The sequence below is a fragment of the Quercus lobata genome, chromosome 11 (assembly GCF_001633185.2).
Source record: "Quercus lobata isolate SW786 chromosome 11, ValleyOak3.0 Primary Assembly, whole genome shotgun sequence".
In the NCBI taxonomy this organism is placed as follows: Eukaryota; Viridiplantae; Streptophyta; class Magnoliopsida; order Fagales; family Fagaceae; genus Quercus; species Quercus lobata.
This window is the reverse complement of record NC_044914.1, coordinates 6,053,082-6,074,750: the sequence shown is the minus strand read 5'-3', so window position 1 is coordinate 6,074,750 and position 21,669 is coordinate 6,053,082. Positions and strand designations below refer to the sequence as shown.

Below are 21,669 nucleotides of genomic sequence, written 5' to 3'. Positions count from 1 at the left end.
TAACTCTTCCTCGGGTTAGTTCGAGGATTACTAGTTTATATAATATTCAAGTCTCGGTTACACAGCTTATGATTACATAATGTATGCTTTTCTCTAATTCTTTCTCCCCCTTTTTTAGAAGACTCCTTTTTCCTTGTATGGCTATTTGAAATATATCACAACCCTCCAATTGTACAGTCATTGATCTTCATTTGGATATTTGTCTCATCAGGTTTTTGCTAGTTATAGAATGAGCTGCAAGCTGTGGTTAGCTGAATTAGTGCAGTGTATTGAATGTGTATTGAATGCAGAAGTAATGAGTACTTTACGTGGATATTTTCCTTCTTAATTCTTTACTTGTACGTCTCTATCTCCTACATTGGTATTTTGTCTTTTGGTCCAGGTGGCTTATCTAAAGCCTTTCAAGGAGTGTTCGCTCTTCAAGCTCCTCAGGTGGTCAGCTTCTTCAGTTTTAATACTTGGACTCTTATCAACATATTGGGCTAGAACCGATGAGAAACTGAACCTAATTCCTTCTACTCAGGTCAGACTCACTTGGCAATATTCCTTTTTTGAATCTTACCCATCCCCACAATATATATATATATATATATGCTGAATAAAGGGGGGTATATTTTGTTAATATTAAATAAATACCGATTTGAATTTTCATTGAAATAGAAAATTTATACGTTGGCCCCCTCCATCAAAACCTAGCTCCATCCCTTTCATTAAAATAGAATTTTATTCGTTGGTGAAAAAGACAAAACAGGAAGACTTGTGGGATTGAGCAGTGTCAATGGTTCATATTACTCACCTATTAAGATCATAATGACAGGAGTTACTCTTATTTATTACTTGCAGCTGCTTCTGCACCTCCGCATGCTCTTAAAATTCTATAAGAACCAATTTCTGCAACTCTTTGTTTTGTCCAGATTCCCTTCCCTCTTGTTCTGCCTTGTAAAATGCATGCTACTTGAGTCTGTGATCAGGTTCATTTACACATTCTCTTTCCATCTAAGGGGTTACAAATTATTTTTTCTTGAATAAGTATTCGTTCCATTAACCCAAGAAAGAACGAGGAGGTATGCTAAGGTCAATACCAGACCGATAGACCACGCAGTCTCAACCAAGCTAACTTCACCATTTTTTCCACCAACCACTAAGGAGATAATATAATTTAGTGATGCTACTTATAATTCCAAAAAAAAGGGGTGCATATTTAGAAATACTTCTTGTTTACTTTTATTACATTTTTGAACAATTAGGTCAATAGCCTTTTTTTTCTTTCCCCTATCCCAAAAAATAAAAAATAAAAAGCCTTGTTCTTTAGTATTGTTGCACTTTGAAATAAATGAAAATTTAGTTAGTATTGTCTAATCTGTTTTCCATTTCTCCAGGTATCAAAATTCAAACTTTTTTTGTAAAGCTCGTTGGGTCGTGTCAACATAATTCAGAGGCTGGTTCTTTGTTTTGGAGGTTGGATCATCGACAAGCTTTAGGTATGGGTAATCCAAGAGAAACGCAAGGGAACGGTGCAAGGTAGTTTCTTTTTCTCTATTTACGTGCTAAAAATAATTTTTTTTTTTTTTTTTGGAGGCCGGTAGTCTAACAATTTTAGTTATAAATTGTTGTTGTTTTTTTTAATAAATAAATTGGATATTAGGCTACCAGCTCAAACATTTTCCAAGAAGATTTTGCATGTATGTTCTATTCTGTTTTCTACGGGTAGAGGTGCATGAGTCGGGTTGAAAGGTTTTTTTAACCTATCAACCATGATAGGTTAAAAAAATCTAACCCGTCATAGAGGTCCAACTCAACCTAGACCACGTGGATCAGGTTGGACATTTTAAAAAAAATTTAATTACTATTATTAATAATAAATTGAGAAGTGGAACAATGTTACCACAAATAAGAGCAAAGTTATAACCAAGTAATTCTGAGCATAACACCAAATTAACGCAAACTATGCAAGGAGAACTTAAGATTTCAGTTTTATTTAGGAAGTTGGATAAAAAAGTAAATAAAAATATTTATAATATATTTTTTAAAATTTAAATATATATTAAATATAGGTAGATAGGATCGGGTTAAACGGATTTGTGAATCATATGACCTGAATCCAACCCGACTCATTGTAAAACTAATTGACACATAGTATATTATTAGGGAGCAAAATGATAATTTACCCACAAATAGAAAAAAAACATAAATAACTAGTGTTGCTAAATAAAATATTGTCAAAAAATCAAACCAAAAAGATAAATAAATATATAAATAAATCCAAAAAAAAATTTAGGTTGAATAAAATAATACAATAATACTCAAATCCCACCATACTAAAATTTTAACTTTGAGCCTCGTATTCAAATAATTGAAGTGACATGCCAATAATCATAATATGAGTTGGATAGTCAAGTGATTATTTTATTTTTTAAAAAGTTTTATATATTTATATATAAATTTTTTATAAAATTCCAAGTGCCCCCATTGGTGGGAACATAGCTCATTCCCTATACACACACACACCACTTTTTGCAAATATGTATAATATTTATCACTTTTTATTTGTCTACAATATAAAATTTATATTGCAAGTATAATGTAAATATATAAAACTCCTATTTGAATTTTCTTCAGCCTACTAATACTTTGATGAAGTGGTTAGCATTAGCATTAGGCGTTCTAAACATATGCTATTTTAACACATTAAAAAGTTAATTTATCTATTATAACATATCATTTTACAATACGCTCTATCATGATTTTAAAAATCGAACTAAAGGCAAAACCGAATTTGCCTCCGGTTCCCAATTTTCACTGGTTTAATTCCAATTTTAGGCCTTTTTCCCAGACCAAACTAGCCTCTATTCCTGGTTCAACTAATCAGGCTGATTGGTCTGGTTCGGTGTTTAAAATATAGCGCCCTATATCATATATTCTATTTCTTTTTTACCATTTTAGTCAAAAAAAAAATTTCTTTCTTTTTTGCTGTTCCTAAGTCCTAACTGCATTGTAGACATATATGAGAAAGAAAGTTAAAATAACTATTAATCAATTCAAACAATCATGAAGAGAGAGAAAGTTTGAATAAAATAATAAATTTTTTTTACCATTTCTATCCCTCCAGTGCTAGTATTTGTATTGCACCGTAGCATGTGCCAACAATTTTTTTTTTTTTTGGCGTTTAGCACATCTCATAGGTTGTCCTTTTTTTTTTTAGAGCAATGTTAATGGCTACTCTTAAGATATTTATTAACAATCTATTTTAGAAAAGTTTTGACATTATTTTTATAGGAAATAAATTTTTTTTTTTTCTTTTCCCATATGGGATGTACTTTTTTTTTTGAAGAAATGCCAAAAAAACCACCCATATGGCACTCATTAACATTTTCCTTTTTTTTAATATACATGATGCTAGTGCTCTAATGTTGTGATGAGGTTGTAATGGAATTGTAAATGGTGTTGGAATTTGGAGCACTTTGTGTTTCATGGGATTGCACTAAAATTAAAAAAATTAATGCTTGTGAAAATTTGACTAAAAACAAACATATGCATCAACCACGGAGAGACCGTGAAAAAAAGATGTGAATTTGATCAAACTTGGAACGGGTGCGACTCTCTTTCTTCTAAATTGGAGCGTACTTCACTTTATCACGTTTGTATTTTTAAAACTTTGATTTCAGCATTTTGAATCATTAGTGCAAGTAGAAAATTTGTCTATAAATTTGGTTGTAGCAAATGGTTATAACTTTACTTAATATCTTTTTATTGTATGTGATTTTTGACAAATTCACCATTAGATTATATTTCCTTCTTATATCTTTCATTCTTACAAAATTTCTAGAAGATCAAAGATTAATAACTAGTCAAAAATTAAATGTTTAAACTTCACATCTTTTTTAGTCTAAAATTATGCATAAAAAATAAGTTTATGAATTGAAAAATAAATAACATTCGATTAACATGAAATTTGACATGTGTGTTAGGAACATAATTAACATGCAATCTAACAGTTAGGGCCTGTTTTGATTGAGAGAGGAAGGAGGGAGAGTCGAGGGGAGTAGAGTAGAGTTGGCTGCATATAGGCTAATTTTAGGCCAATTTTACTCTATTCCCCCTCCCTCAATCCAAACGGACCATTAAATTTTCAAAATACACAGTCATGTTAATTTTCAACAATGATGTACAATGAAATTTACAAAAATAAAATTTTAGGATCAATGTACCTAGCTATACTAAAAGGGTGTAAAGTAAAATTTAGAATTTTAAAAAATTTTAAAACTTCATTTTTATCTAACCAGGTATTATGAAATTTGTGCAACAACAATTAAAATTTTCCTCCAATTGTAATACATTCTTATTTCCAATGGAGCACATGGATGACACACTCATTGGTCTAGGACGTGACGTAAACATAGATGTTTTAAGTTCAATTATCGGTCCTTGAGGTTTCTAGAGTATCTTATGAACAGAGGCAGAGGGAGAGGGGGCTAGGATAGCCATGATCCCCCTTGAATTTTCAAAAATCTCTCATTCCTTCAATATTTTTTGAAAAAAAAAATAAATATAATTTTTTTTAGAACAGATATAAATTTAAATAATGGTCTCCTTTTATTTTTACTAAAAACATATAACTTGATAGGTGTATTTTTTTTAGTGCTCTACTTGCACTACTATCACAGTTCTGCACTAAGGACGTGTTATTAAAGTACACATAAGGAGTTCTGCAAAGACCATAAGGAGCGTGTTATTAAATGGTACAAAGTCCATAAGGAGCGTGTTATTAAATGGTACAAAATCTTATTTGTATCATCGCGGGCGATCGCACTAGCACTGGATCCCTTGTTCTTTTTTGTTCCTGTGATCCATGAAGACAAGAAGTGCATTAGTGAAGACAAAAAAATGTGGATCAATGCTATTTTTTGGCGATCGTTCCTAGATTTCAAATACCTAGTGCATTTTGTTGTGAAATTTTATATTGAGAAGAACGAAGTTGAGCTTTCGCTCAAGACTCCAGGCGCAGATGAGTCAAAAGGTCAAAGGTGCAAGTTTTGGAACTTCAGCCAAGAAGAAAAAGAGTTGTGGAAGTTGAGGATGTGGTTCATGTTCGATATTATAGTTATTTTTCCCTTTCCACAGGTAATACAAAAATTAACTTTTTCAGCTGGCATTTTGCATTTGTTAATAAAATCTTTATATTAATTTGGAGTGCCAGGTCAGATGTACTCTGAGCACATTCACATGGAAATTAATTGCAAAAAATCTAACATAATTCAACCAATTTCATGTTTCATCTACATGCATTAACAATCAAAAGTTATTATCAATAGCTTCTCATAAAACAAAAAATTATTATCAATAATATACATTACTATTATTTGATCAATACTCATAAATTAAACCTAAAAATTAACTCCCACAACTATAAGTGCACTCTCTTAAAGACTCAAACTAAACTAAATCTTATACTCAAAACAACCTCTTAAATATGAAGCTATAAAGTAACACTTTGATAACTTGAAGCCCAATATATATTCAATGGTACTCTCATATTGTCTGAATAAACAAACTTTTAGATCACACTTGTGTGGCAAGTTTTAGTTCATTAGCTTAACTAATAAAATCTCATTGATTAAAAAATTTAGGGTTTGAATCCTATTTACACCAAATCTAATTAGAATTTTGACTTAATAAAAAAAGTAATTATCATGAAGCGAACATTATAACTTGAAATTCTATCATGTTTATAAAAAATAAAAAATTGCACGCCTATTTATCCTTTAATCCCAAAAGTAGTATAATATATCTTTTAACCATCAGGTCAGCTGTGGATTAGCCACCCCCTCCCCATTATTATTATTATTTTTAAATAAAAAATTCTAAATAGATATTGATTTTATATATGGGTAGAACATTTTTTTTAATAAAACAAAAAAATATATATATATGTATACTTAGGCCTCCATATGCCAATGAAAAATTTAATATAAATAAAATTTAGGTAAATTATACTTTTGGTCACTAAAATTTGGTAGGTTCGATCTTAGCCACTCAAATTTAAAAAGTTCAAATTTGGTCCTCAAATTTTTCAAAAGGGCACAATTTGGTCTCTCCATTCTCTTTACATGACTAACAGTACATTAAGTCACCCCATTTTTTAGGGACCAAGTCGAATCAACCTCATTTATGGGGAGTAAATTGAACCAGCCTCATATGTAGGGAGCCAAAATTGAACTTAACCTAAATTTTAGGTAGGAAAACGTTTTCTCTTTGAAATTTTAGGGACTAAATCCAAATTTTTTAAATTGGACAGAACAAAATCAAGATTACACTAAATTTCAAAGAGCAAAAGTATAATTTATTCATAAAGTATTTGTTAAATTATATACATTTATATGAAAGTTTGAGGTTTCTAATATTCATTTGAATAAAGTCACGAACTTATTAATGATGAGTAGTGTATACTAATTTCTTAAGTTAATTGGACATTCATAAATTATAATTAATATATAGTTACCCTAACCATTATCTTAAAGTTAAAGGGATAACCCAAAGAAAAAAAATATTTTGTTTGGCTTCCTCCTCATAAAAATGATAGTTGATTAAAGATAAGTTAAAGATACTGAATCTTTTTGTCGATCTTGACTCTAGTTTGCTAAAGTTTAATGGGTGTATTTTATTTAGTATACATTGAATTATAAAATACTTAATTTATATTTTGAATTGTGTTTATAGCACTATATATGTTATTCTACTCTACATAGTAAGAATATAATTTATTAAAAAAAACACTTAATCATCAAAATTATACTTCGGCCCACGTGAGCTAATATTTGGCTTCACCACTGCTCTAAATATGTTCATCGCACTAGTGGCGGCTCTACCTGCAAGCCATAGCGGTCACAGGACCATCCTAACTTGCAAAAAAATGTATATATATTTTCCAAAAAAAATTATATGCTAAACTAATATATTGTAACTACCCTAATAAAAATTTTGAACACCCTAACTTGAGAATTACAAAAATTTGGGTTTAACAAAAATAAAAGTAGTGCTACTACATTCACAATATTTTTACAATAATTTTACAACAAATCTAATGTAGTAAGCTGTTACTAATTCTAATTTGGGCCAAATACTAATATTATATTTTTACCTACCAATAACAGCTTTTTGCATCAAATTTATTGTAAAAATGTTATGAACATAGCATTACTCCAAAATCAATTTTGCCTCGAAACATAATTCTTAATCCTTGTTTTTTTTAAAGCTTAAATAATGACAATAAATATTAGCTCAAATAACAAAAAAAAAAAAAAAAAAAAAAAAAAAAACCAAGACAAGACCAAACAACAAGAAGTGAAAAAATTATTCAACAAAAAGCTTATTATAAAACAAAAAAGATAAAATTTGTAGCTCGTCCAACCTATTTAATAAAAATAATTTTTGATTTCATTTTACTTTAAAAAATGGTACCAAGAAAAATATTTTTATAATTTAAATTTTTTAGTAACCACCCTAAAAACAATTCTTAAAGATACCACTGCACACTATGCCAATGTTCTTACTTCTATTTCATAATAGTAGTGCCTATAGAATAATGCTTTAACATGTAATTTTTATAGGTTTGAGTTAACTCAACTAATAACATTAATTTCTTATTATTGAATAAAAGATTTAAGGTTCACTCATCGTCTATAACAAATCGATTGCAGTCTTGGCCTGATGATAAAATCAATCATTTTGGAATTGACATCATAGGTTAAAATTTTATCTATAAAAACACACACCAAAAAAATAAATAAATAAAAAAAACACATAATTTTCAATTGACAAAGAATACTTTCTTTTTGGATAAGGAACGTTATGTTACTCATTTCACAACAAAAATTCTTTTTATTCATGGTCACTAATTTATTTAAATTAATGTTGTCCCTACACATTATTAGATTTTATCCATTGACTCTAAACACGAAAGTTCTTGTAATCCATTCAGGTGTTAATGTCAAACATACTTTCAGAAATGAGACGCGCGGAATATACAAATTATGTAACAATCTTGAACGCTGTTATTCTTATCCAATATGTGCCAAGAGTTCTTCAAATATACCTATCCTTGAAGAAACTGGATGAACATAAAAATATTCCCATACCGATCAGAGCTTCATTCAATTTCTTTCTATACGTCCTTGCTGGTTATGTAAGTTTTAAAGTTTGCTTACGTAGTAATTTCGTTTTCTATTTTACATATTTGCATATTGAGGATGACTTATTAATATTACTTCTTTTTAAATTCAAAAATAAAAATATATTTTATAGAAATTAAGTGGAAGCTTCATATTTATACAATTCTTTTTCCCTCTTATTGATGTTGTTGTTGTTGTTGTTTTTTTTTTTTTTTTTTTAAATACAAGATAGAAATTCTACTCTAGCATAATCTAAACATAGAGATTTGAACCTCGGTTCTTGTCCTCACACCTCACTAGTACTTATACTTATAAAATGACTATTATACTAAGAATATGTCGTGGTCTCTTATTGATATTGTTGATTATTAGCATTTGGTTTCGATATCCACAAAATTTACTAATGTTTTAACGGGTTTTTCTGTTCGTTTAGGTATTTGGAGCCTTTTGGTATTTTTTCTCAACTCAACGACTGACATATTGTTGGCGTAAAGCGTGTTTACATCATGGTGAATGCGTCAAAGGTTCTTTTAACTGTGACCACAATTTTGGAAATCTCTCTGTTTCACACGATTTCTGCTCTATTGATTCAACAAATACAAGAACCTTTGATTTTGGAATATTCCTCGAAGCCCGTCGGTCCGGGATCTTAGAGCCCACAGATTTTCCAAAAAAATTAATTTACACTGCCTGGTGGGGCTTGCGAAATTTAAGGTTTGCACCCTTTACTATTCCATATATATATATATATATATATATATATATATATATCAGTTGTTACAACAAATAAACGGACTTGATCCATAGATCTCCTCCTGATAGGAAGTCAGCAATATTACCGAGTCACAAGGTTCATGGCATTTTCTATCTTTTTTTTTTTTTTTTTATTTAAAATAATTATTGGTTCTCCCTAGTTTTTATTAGTGATCTCATTTAATAAAAATATTCTTTTTTTCTTTCGTGGTAAAATTGTAAATTAGAATCACTTGTCTTCACACATTTGTAAACCATGCATGAATTGCCTGATAAACATTGGATCACAATAGAAAGAAAATACTTAATTCATGAATTTTTTATAAATAAATATCCGTATTGAGTTTTTTACAAATTTTTTATAGATTTGGATCTAAATTACAATTTTTTTTTTTTTTTTTTTGTAATAGAACTAATTTGGTTTTATCCCGGAGATGCTCTGGTATGCTTTGTTCTTTAACTATATATATAGTACTATAAAAATTACTCTAAACAAAACTCAAGATATATATATATATATATATATATATTAGGTATTTAAGTTTTAGTTAGCTTAACTAGTAAAGTTTCTTGTCGTTGAATAACAAAACTGGGGTTCGAACTCTGTTTACACTAAAAACCGATTGGTATCTTGGTTTGATAATAAATTGCATGCATCATGGAGTTAATGTTATAGGTTGAAACTCTATTATGTGTGTGTGAGAGATGTATTCTTAGACCAGGTAAATGGGTCAGGTCAGGTCTCGTTCAGGTTCAAGTCAGGGTAGAAACTAATTAGTTTGTCATATATAATAATAATAATAATAATTATTATTATTATTATTATTATTATTATCGAAACTTAAATAATATATCAATTTTTAAGTTTATATATTCAAAAGTTCACTAATGATATCATCTAAAAGAACAACAAATAAATCACAAATACCCATACATATAAGATTTTATTACTCTTATATGCTTCTACATCTGCATATCGTCTCTTTTTTTTTTTTTTTTTGGTAAACAAAGGATGAAGCATAAAATAACCAAAAGCCAAAGAGGTCCGTGAAGGCCTGTTTACATCAATAGAGTCATATTCTAAAGCCTCCAACACAGCAAAAGGAGGATTAACAAAAGAAATAAATTGCACATCTTGACAGCGCCCCATGTTAGCAAGCAGGTCCGCAGCTCTATTGGTTTCCCTGTAACAATGTTGCACGCGATACTCCTGGAAAACTTGGAGAATGCTCCTGCAGTCAGTCACAATTGGTTGAGTTAGCCGGTTAGTGTTAAATGGCTTTGAGAGAAGATTAATAACTTCATATGCATCCACATGAATAATAAGTTTCTCAATGTTAAGGTTAAAGGCCATAGTTAATCGGTCCCTTAACGCCCACAACTCCGCAAGAAGGACATTAGAGGTACCGATAAGCCTAGAGAAGCCTTGAATCCAAGCACCATTAGAGTCCCTAAGAAGACCGCCCCCACCAGCACGGCCTGAAGAAGGAAGAACAGAGGCGTCTGTCTTCAGTTTAAACCAACCCACACTCGGCTTAGACCAGAGAACAAAACGCTGGATTTTTTAGGCACGTGGCCTTGAACCTTGGATGAGGAAGTGAAACTCAGCCATAGAGTTTCTATTCAGCCAAAGAGTCCATATCCCAAAAATAAAGACAATTTTCCAAGGTAAACCAAAAGACTTCGAAGGAAAGCCACAGGTGCTATTAAAATGAAGCCATTCCATGAAAGGCAAGCCAAAAGATTGAATAACTTTAGAGTGCAGCCCAAGCTGGTTCCAGAAGCTGACAGAACTTTGGCAATCTCTAAATATGTGAGGAATTGATTCAGAGTGATTGTTGCATAAGGGGCAAGAATGATCAATGGTTAAACCTCTTGAACCCAACACTTCTCTAATCGGAATGCTGTTGTAGGAACACAGCCAAAGGAAAATGAGAATTTTTTGGGGTGCATTCAGCTTCTAGATCCAGTTAGCAGAAAAAGTGTGAGGTTTCAAAACATTTAACCCTTTAGCCAACAAATATGCAGAGTTGAGAGAGAAACAACCATCCTTAGATGGCTTCCAAGCAATAAGATCCTCACTAGGAGAGGAGGTGCTAATAGGGGTAGCATTAATAGCATCCAAAATAGATTGGGGAAGGACAAAGGAGAGATTATCGCATGACCAATTCCCATTATCATCAAGAAAATTCGCAACCAGCATTTGATTTTCCTGCAGATTAAGGGGACTAGAAATGGCGGACCTAAGAGCACCAAGAATGGTCCAAGTATCATACCAGAAAGAGGTGGAGTTGCCCGAAGAGATAACTTTCCTCAACCCGAAATCAAGAGTGGGCTTAGCAGCCTTACAGGCAGCCCAGGTACGAGAGCAGGCGCCTTTAGAGAGCCAAGGGGAGCAAGTGGTGCAGCTGGAAATGTACTTAGCTCGCAAAACCATAGCCCACGGCAAGTTCTCACCGGTGGAGAGTTTCCAATCAAGTTTAGCAAGGAGAGCTAAATTCCTTGGCCGAGTGGCATGAATGCCAAGCCCACCATGGTCAATAGGCAAGGTGACAGTATTCCAGTTCACCAAATGGAGTTTCCTTTTATCAGGGGTGGAGCCCCACAGGAAATTGCGATTAGCACGATCAATCTCTTGGCAAACCCTACTAGGAAGCAAAGCACCTTGCATGACATAATCAGCAATAGCACTAGAAGAAGACTGAATTAAGATACGTCTTCCAACCAAGGAGAGGAGATTGGCTTGCCAACCAGCAAGCTTTCCTTGAATATTTTGGATAATGAAGTCGAAGTCCTTGCTGCCCCAGTTGGAGAATTTGAGAGGAAACCCCAGATATTTATCAAACTTCTTAGTCTCCAAGAAACCAAGGGAGGAGCAAATGCTATTCTTGATCAAGTCAGGGGTGCTTTTAGAGAAAAGAATTCGGGATTTTTCATTGCTAACTTTCAGCCTTGACAAGCGGCAAAAGTGACTGAGTACATCATTAATGGCATGGGCCGTTGAAAGAGTAGCTTGACCAAACAAAATGAGGTCATCAGCAAAAAACAAATGGGAGAAGGCAAGGCCGGTTCTAGATGCTTTAACAGCTTTCCAAGCCTTGAGAGTAATCTTATCGTGAATAAGCAGCCCTAGGTACTCAAGGCACAGAATAAAGATGTAAGGAGACATAGGATCTCCTTGCCTAATCCCGCGGGAAGGGGTAAATGGATCTAGCTTGCCTCCATTGAAGAGGATGGAGACAGTAGATGATGAGATGCAGTCCATAATGAGAGCAATCAAGGTTGGAGGAAAGTTGAAATGAACTAGCACCTCGCGCACAAAACTCCATTCCAGCCTATCAAAATCTTTCTCCAAGTCAATTTTCAATGCCATTACTCCAACACGGCCTTTTTTCCTTTCCATTGAATGGAGAATCTCTTGGGTTATGATCATATTGTCAAGACCTTTCCTACCGGGAATAAACGTGGCTTGGAGGGGGGAGACAAGTTGCTGCATGAAGGGCCTTATTCTGCTCACAATAACATTAGAAACCACTTTGTAAACCGTGGTGCACAAACTGATAGGCCTAAAATGCCCAAGTAATTCGGGTCCAATTCTTTTTGGAATAAGAACGACAAGGGTCTGGTTAAGGTAAGAGGGCATTTTCTGGGTAGCAAATATTCTTAGGACTTCTTCAATGACCGAATTCCCCAAATTGGGCCAGAAATGTTGGAAGAAGCCTGCGTGTAGGCCATCCGGCCCAGGAGCCTTGTAAGGCTTAAGAGAAAGAAGGGCATTGTGGATTTCAATTGGGGTGACATTAGCAGATAAAAGCCTTGACTCCTCAGACAAACTAGTGGCCCAGTCCACCTTAAATTTAGACTTATCAACTGAAGAAGTATGCTGGGTTTTATAAAGTTCCTGGTATCCACCCAAAATATGATCTATAATTTGTTGCTCCGAATCCAGCCAGTCCCCGACACGGTTTTGAAGGCGATTAATTCTATTAGCTTTCCTTCTATTAAGGGTTTTAATGTGAAAGAAAGTGGTGTTTCTGTCTCCTTGAAGCTGCCAGTTCAAATGAGCTTTAAGAGCCTAAAATTCTTCTTCTTGATTAAGGATGGTGTTGTACTCAAGGGATAGATCTTTCTCAAGGGCAATGAGGAAAGTCGAGGGACTAGAAGCCATGGCTTTTTGAGCACCATTAAGGTGTGCCAAAATTTTTTTCTTATGAACAAAAATATTACCAAAAACCTCTTTGTTCCAGGTGGTGGCAGACTTAACAAAAGAGGAGATTGCTTGGTCAAGCATGTGTTTCCATCCCAAGCCTTTTCAACAATGAGAGGAAAATCAAGATGGCTAAGCCACATTTTTTCAAACCTAAAGGGCCTCTCCACTTTACAACTGGAAAATCTAGAGAGGCTAAGGAGCAAAGGGCAGTGGTCAGAGCTAATACGGGGAAGATGGGTAACATTAGCTTCAGGATAAGTAAGAGACCAATTCGGGTTGGCCCAACACCTATCAATTCTAGTTTGAATAAGCCCATCCACATCTCTACGATTGGTCCAAGTGAAGATAGGCCCAGAAAAGCCAAGGTCAACCATGTTACAAAAACTCATGCAATTACTATAAGCAGTAGCTCTTGTCATATTAACCCTATTACCACCCTTCTTCTCAGAATCATTAAGGACATCATTAAAATCCCCAACAATTGCCCAGGGAAGGTTATGGAGACGGGAGACAGCACAAAGATTATCCCAAAGAATTAATCATTCAGCAAATCTAGGACTACCATAGATAGAAGAGAGTAGCCAAGGAGGGGAAGAGGAGTTTACCTTGACAATGGCGTGGATTTCCTGCTCCGTAGTAGTCAAGACATCCAAATCGACCATGTCCCTGCGCCATAAAGAGCCAGATACCTCCAGCAAACCCAATAGGGTCAGTAGTGTGAATGCCATCATAAGGCAGGGCATGGAGAATGTTGCCGGCTCTGGAACCGCTAATACGGGTCTCAGTAATAACAATGATTCCAGGAGAATGAAAATTAGTTAGATCACAGATAGAGCTTCTAAAGGAGGGTTTCATGGCCCCCCTGCAATTCCAAATCAAAATATTCATTTTGGGGGAGATATGAGGGTTGAAGGACTCACATTCTAGGGCAGACACCCTCTTGGAAGTCATCCAAGTCCATCCCACCCGCCGAAGGTCCTCCTTGAGAACATGAGTTCCCGTTAACAAGGTCACGAAGTGTTCCAGCAGATTCAACTGCGTTTGCTTGGTTAGAGTCTCAAGCGTGAAGCTCGTTGTCGCCATGGTTGTCTGGATGAGCTTCAGTTGAGGAAGGGTGCCTTGGATTAGAACTCTGGTGGCTTCCCCAGTGAGGTATTTCCTCTGACAAATCTCCAAGGGGACTAATTCCTCTCCATCAGGTCAAGAGATGCTTCGGAGAGGTCTGATTCCAAGAGAATGCTTGAGATGTTGGAGGTCGTTTGCCCTGGAGGCAGCAGAGACAGACGATCCAGAGTGAACCGCCACCATGGGTTGGGGGTGTAATGCCAAGCTGGATCCATCAGCGGCAAGCAACCGTCCACCCTGCTCTTGTCCGTTAGAGGAAAAATGAAGCTCCAAGCTTCCATCAACTCCTTGTCCGTCCAACCGAGAACTGTCAGCGGATCCCAACGGATGGTCTTGATCGTTCTGTCCCCGAGCTCTACGATCTTGTTCTTGTGCCAGATTCCAACAAAAAAAATGCAGATTCTGGCGATAAAATTCAAATTACGGCAACATTTTCCAGATTTCGACGACATTTTCCAGATTTTGGCAAATTTCCAGATTCCAACGACCTTTTTTTTTTTTTTTATAATTCCGGTGATCGACCTGGTCTGATTGACACTCGTCCTCACCCGAAAACCGACTCAACCAATTTTTCTAGTGATCGGTTTCGGATTCCTTAGCCCTTCACTCAATGTTGACAGGTCAAGTCTAGGTTAGGTCCAAAATCGAGTCGACCCGACTTGTGGACGATGACAACGACGACAACAACAACAACAACAATATATATACTCATGCAAAATACATTCAACCTTGGCACGTTCTTTTAGGGTGAGTGGAATCATGCTGTAAAACACAAAGTTTAAAATAAAATTTTCAATCATTTAGGGGTGTTTGGTGAAGGAGTTTGAGTAATATTGTTTGAGTGTTTTTGATATACGTTTAAGTAAAAAAGTGTGTGCAAATATGTATAATATTGTTTAAAATGCTTAAAAGTGTGCTCAAACACACTTACCAAACAGGGGCAAACAGGCTTTACTTTCACATCAAAGTCTGCGACAGTCTTTCATGTGGCATAAACGGACAAAACAAAACAGCTTTAAACAGATAGCATTTTTGGTCGTACATCTTAGGTCACACCTCACAATTAATTTGGCCGCGAAAACAATTAATTTAGTTTATATTATTCTTAATTTATAATAAATTTAGTTCTTACAATGAATTCATTAATTAATAAACAATATAAATTTACATATATGGTAAGGCGTGCCATTGCTAACACAGTTGAAGTAATAATAAAAAAAAAACTTATCTATATATATATATATATATAAAACCGAAACTTTTGAAACTCCCACAATTTTTCACGTCAGTACAATATTATTTAAATTAAATTAAATTTTCCACCTCATCACTGTTTTCTTTTTCCAATGCAAATTAGACTACTAGTCAAATAAGGACACTCTCCCACCGCCTCTACTCTCTCCTATTTAAGAATTGCTTGCATAGAAAACCTAAGCCCCAAAAACTATTCGCAGAGAAGATGATGTTTGAGGACCCTCACCACAAAGTGAATATTGAAACTGACATCTTTTTATGAAGGTAGGTCAATATCTTATATTTATATGTATGGCTGTTGGTCACCACTATTTTTTTATTATTTTTATTTTAAATTTTTTTTATTTTAGATTTTATGATTAGATCTGCTATTATCTTCTTTTGCCGGAACACAATTTTCTCCTTAAAACTTATTTTTCTTCAAGAATTTTTTTGAGGGTGGCTCATACTTCACAATTCACATATTCCACTTATGTATTGGACTCCTCTCCTTCTTCGGTCAATGCATCAAGGTTAGGGTTATTTGATTTGTTCAATAAAAATTATAGATTTGTTGCTTTTTCTTATAAGTTTGTCAATTGTTGTTTTGTTTATTTAATTGCTGGGCCTGAATCTTTTAATTAAATCTTCAAATTTTTTTAACCTTTTAAAAGTTTTAATATTTTGAATTTTAACATTTAAAAGGTAACTCATATTTCTCTAATATTTCTATGTTGTGTAGACATATTTTTTTTGTTTATTATATTTCTCCATTGTGTAGTCACATAATTTTTGTTTTGTTTTAATAAATTCTTGGCTCAAAATCTTCTAATTGTTTGGTTTACATATGAATTTTTAAGTTCATTTTTTGCAATACATTTAATTGTCTAGCCAATTTCAATAGTAGAAAAGCTATAATCATGGATTCCCTTCTTTCTATTGTATTTCTCTATTGCGTAATTATATATATATATATATATATACATATTGTTTTATTTCAATACTTTTGAAGCTTTGAATCTTCTGATTTTTAAAATTTTTTTTTTTTTTTGGCCTTTTGGAAGTTTTAACATCATAACTTTTGGGTTTTATTTTTTCTATTATCAGAAATTATCTAGAAGATTTCAATGAATATCAATGGATTATTCTTTTTGAGGGTAACCCATCTTTATCTTATATTTCTATTCCTAACTTTTTTTTCTATATTTTTTCTTTAATTGTCCGTGTTTACGTCTCTTTTGTTTTTCTTATTTTTACTTTCATAGCGTATGTACATGTTGTGTATGTTCTTTGATTCTTTCTTTAATGATTTTTGTGTGAGTATGTGTCATCGTATTTGGGTACTTAGGCAAAATCTATAAAGACTAAAGATGCTTTTTTTTTTTTTTTTTGGTAATGAATCCTATGTTTTTCATGACTTTAGTGAGTCATATTCTTAATGATCGAAATGGTTTTGTTTGACGTGGATTTTGTTCGTATTGGTTTCAAAGTTTATTTCTTGGCTTATATTATATATTGTAATATATTTATTCATCAAACTGTTTAGTTGAGTTTGTTTTCGAAATTGTTTTCAGTGTTGGATATTTTCTTGAAGCATGTTGGTATCATATATTAAAATACTGTTAAGTTGATAATAATAATAATAATAATAATAATAATAATAATAATATAGTTTAATAAATGTTTGAAACGTATAGCTGTTAACAAATGTTTTAGCTATATGATTTTATTTTACAAATTAAATTTGGTGTTATAGTAAAATAAACAAAGATTAAATTATATATTGTACTCAATACATTTCTCATACATTACACAAATTAGCGACTAGGTGAAAAATATTTCAATGACTTTATGTCCGGGTGCCAAGTTCCACCCCATCCTTTCCTTGCTTACACCACAGTAGTACAGTTACCTAAGCTCCCTAGTAATTAGAAGTTGCAGCACTTTGAATGAAATAGAAGAAAATGAACCGAATCAAACCAAACAGTTCAACTTTTAAAAGTAAAGAACTGACTGACTTTTTATAAAAAAAAAAAAAAACTGACTGACTTACTGACTGACTGACCCGTCATGAGAAATGACAAGCATTGGTCTAAGTGCCTCACCGGTTCCTCCTTGTCCTGTAAACATTTTTTTTTTTTTTAGATCAAACACATTAAAGTTCATTTTGAGAAGATAAGATAACGATGGTAGCGTCGGTATAATAAAAAGTTTTGAGTTTTTAAATAAATAATAATTAAGTCTATACTTGGATTCTAGTTAGGGCCAGCTTCTTGTGTGAGCTAGAATGATCTCAACTCTGCTCGTTAGTGGCAGTATGTCAGTGAAACGTACCTTCTCATACAAGACCGGAAAAATATCCACTCAAAGAATCTGAACTTATGTTGTCGGTAGCTGAACAAACGACAATATTAGAATACTTGAGGGATTGACAGTGAAACGTACCTTTCTCACACAAGACCGGAAAAATATCCACTCAAAGATTCTGAACTCATCTTGTCGGTAGCTGAAAAAACGACAATATTAGAATACTTGAGGGATTGACCATTGTGAATGGCTCTCGAACTTCACACTCTGTTTAAGAGCAAGCCAGGAATTGCTCTTGCTTATTACTTGCATCTGCTCTGCCTCTGCGCACTCTTAAACTCCCCATAACAAAGCCAACTTCGGCCACTTTATGCATTGCTCCACCTTCTAAAATGCGTGCGACTTGAGTTTGTCAGGTTCGATTTACGTTTTATATAAATTCACATTCTCTTCTACTCTATGGGGATTTATATTTAGTGGTTAGAACTACTTATTGTTATGTTTATTATTGTTACATACTCTGAACAATTAAGCTAAGGAGAAAATCTTCCGTCCAAAGTTTCAGACTCTAGTACATTATGAGATGCATGATATGAACACGAATCCGAAACGTGTCAGATCCAGTGGCCTGAAGTACTGGACTCAGGCCAAAACCAAGTCAATAGTTGTGAATCTTGTGACTGTGAGTTGTATGGTTCAAGAAAATCTTCTTATTTCTTCCAAGGAAAAAAAAAAAAAAAAAAAGAATAAGCCTTAAGGTGCACACCTGTAAGGTCATGGGAAGTTGCATTTGAGATAAATGAAAATTGGTTGTATGTCACTATTTTTCTAAGCACAAATATGTTTTCCAATTTTCCAGGGATCAAAATCCAGAGTTTTCTGGTAAAGTTCGCAGGGTCCAGACACAGTTTAAAGTTTGATTCTTCATTTTGGACATTGAATCATCGGTAAGCATTAGTTAAGAGTCATCAGAATATCCAGATTCTCAAAAAAGCAATTATGAGTTATCTTTGCAATCGGCAAGGGAATAGTGCAAGGTTAGTTTGTTTTGCTCGACATTATTATTATTATTATTATTATTATTCAGGGTAAATTCTACCAACATATTTTGAGATCTGGGTTAATGCTAACCAGATCCAAGATTTTTTAAATCTAGCTAATTGTCTTTAAAGACAACTTACTTCCTTAAAAGTTAGTTATTTTTTCTCAACTGATTTAGGGATTAAATTGGTTTTAGGGGTCAAATTAGTTAGTTTTGAAAAATCTTAGACCTAAATGATATTAGTCCAAATCTTAAGAGGTATGAATGGAATTTATCCTATTATTTATTTTGGTAATACAAGTTTATTTTTTTTATTTTTTATATGCACAGTTGTTTAAATTTTTAATAAATTTGTTTAAGGGTAATTTAAGAAACTTATAATTTATTTTTAAAGAAATAAGGCATTTAATGATAATTTCCTAAATAGTTGGGATTCCTAAGTTGGCCAAACAATTTGAGATAGAGGGGTAACATTTATCTTTTCTTGCCATAGCCTAAGGAGTTGTTTGTTTTTTAAAAAAAAAAAAAATCCTTATTTTTGAGTGTTTTGAACTACTAAAAAAGTAGGTCAAGGCGAAATCATTTTTCAAAGACCCAAAAAAAAAAAAAAACTCTCACTGAGGCATAAAACATTTTTAGCCATTTTTGAACTCAAAGAAAATATAAACCTCAAAAAATATACGTAAAAAAACCCCAAAAATCGTCATACCAAAATACGTTCAGGATTTCCATACATTGTTTTTTTTTTTTTTTTTTTGATATTTTGACAGTTACTTCAAATTACATATTGTAAAAAAAGCAAGAGAAAATCATATCTTGCTAAACTATTTCATGTATTGCAATGTAATTGGAACAATGCTAAGACCACAAAAAATAGAACCGCTTTGGGTGGTGGGTCCAAACCTCCATGTAATTTAGGAAAATGTTATAAGTTTTACAAATTTTACTACATAAGTCTTATAAATTGATGTGACAATGAATGTGATTGGTGAGTTTCAATTATCTCATAATTGAATATTTGAATTGTTTCCTTGTGAATGGTGACACATTTTTTTATAAGATCAACGTAGTAAAATTTGTAATACCGAACTACTGATAGCATTACTCATAAATTTTTGCAATACAAACTTTCACATAGACTAGATAAATACTAACTTCTTATAATCTATTATTAAAACTCTATCCTAATCCTAATCTAATTGAATTTATTTGAACAATCAACTATTATTACTAATGAGTTCATGTTGGGTCTAGTGTCCTGTGTACTAAACTCGATAGGATGACACTCGATAAAATGCTACCATGTGGTAGCATTCTATAGGGTCCATTGCACAGGACATACTGGATCAGATTGAGATTAGGTGCAGTACTAACTACTAAGCAACTTTCAATCTTAAATATTGAATAAATAAAAAAAAAGTTAAAAAGTGGAAGCCCTAAAAATGTTTTTGAGAGGGAAGGGATTAATTGCACTACGGGACGTAAGCCTCCCCTAGCAAAATTACAGTTGATTTCCCTAATTTTATATTTGTGGTGTTTTATTCAGGAAGGGCGACATTGAGGGGCAGGGGCAAGTTCTTAAGAATGGTGGAGGTGATTCAGTGAAAGAAAAAAAGACTTTGAAGGCATATATTCTTGATATTCTTGACCCGAGGGAGAAATTCCTTAAAAGATGGAGGGTAGGATTTGTATTGTCGTGTATGATTGCAGTAGCAATGGATCCATTGTTCTTTTACCTTCCTGTGATCAATCAAAAGAAGAAGTGCGTTGGGTTTGACGGTAGATTGTGGAAAACAACTCTCGTTTTGCGATCTTTCTTCGATATCATTCACCTACTGCATATTATATTGCAATTTCGCACTGGTTTTATTGACGAGGAACTTCGGAAACTGGCAAAACTTGAGTTAAATACAGATGCTTGGAAAATAGCTCGGAAATATTTGTGGCCTCGGTTCATACTCGACATTCTAACTATTCTTCCCATCCCACAGGTAAGGGGGATATTAGTTAATATTTTATGTACTATTCTTATCTTTTTAATATGACTAATTCACTTGGGGTTAAGTTTATGTTAATCCATAATTTTTTTTTTTCTAGAAATTCCAAAATTAGTACAATTTGACTCTAATTACAAAGTGATGTAACAAGGAATATAATGGAGGATACTTCAATGAGAAAATAAATGAGTATTTGAATTACTTTTTATGATGTGTGCAAAATTGTGACATCAATTTTTGATACTCATACAGTAAAATCTATGTTTGTAATACTAAGTGGTCAAAGTTGAATACTAATTGGCTCTTAAATTTTGTACATTTAAAGGGAAATTACCCCAAAACTCAATATAAAATCAATCATTAGTGACTTTTGAGGATTAAAAATTGTTGAGTTTTACTTTAATTAATGATTAAGTTGACAGGTATTAAAAAATAATAATTTTATGCTGTTCCTTATATTTTTATTTTGTCAACAATTAGTAAATGCTAGTTTACATTTTCATTTTCTTCTTCTTTTTCTTAAAAAAAAAAAAAATAGTTTACATTTTTTTGTATTAATTTAGTTTTGAATCTTCGAGCCTGTTTGGATTGAGGGGAGAGGGAGGGAGAGTGAAAGGGAGTAGAATAGAGTTAGTTGAAAATAAGTTAATTTTGTGTCAATTCTACTTTATTCCCCCTAAATCCAAATGGACCATTAATCTATTTCTTATTTTAAAATTTTTTTAATAAAAAAATGGACTCAAAATTTGACCCCTTAAAGATTAAATCCTAGTTTAATTTCCGCCACGCCCATAAATCACTAGTTTCTTTAAATTATCATTGTCCTACACATGG

General features: G+C 32.9%; 1 protein-coding gene across 4 annotated transcripts in view; it reads left to right on the top strand.

Annotated features, from left to right (window-relative positions):
* Window positions 1-4,709: 4,709 nt before the first annotated feature.
* LOC115969003 (cyclic nucleotide-gated ion channel 1-like) overlaps window positions 4,710-21,669 on the top strand; it is a 36,338-nt gene continuing 19,378 nt past the window's right edge. For 3 of the 4 annotated variants that reach the window (XM_031088562.1, XM_031088560.1, XM_031088563.1), the window contains exons 1-5: window positions 4,710-5,121; window positions 7,979-8,182; window positions 8,602-8,882; window positions 18,656-18,833; window positions 20,385-20,829. In XM_031088562.1, the coding sequence (XP_030944422.1) occupies window positions 18,796-18,833; window positions 20,385-20,829 (483 nt within the window). In that variant the 5' untranslated portion in view covers window positions 4,710-5,121; window positions 7,979-8,182; window positions 8,602-8,882; window positions 18,656-18,795. Of the gene's footprint in view, window positions 5,122-7,978; window positions 8,183-8,601; window positions 8,883-18,041; window positions 18,213-18,655; window positions 18,834-20,384; window positions 20,830-21,669 lie in introns of those variants that run through there. The other variant, XM_031088561.1, reaches the window with a different exon arrangement.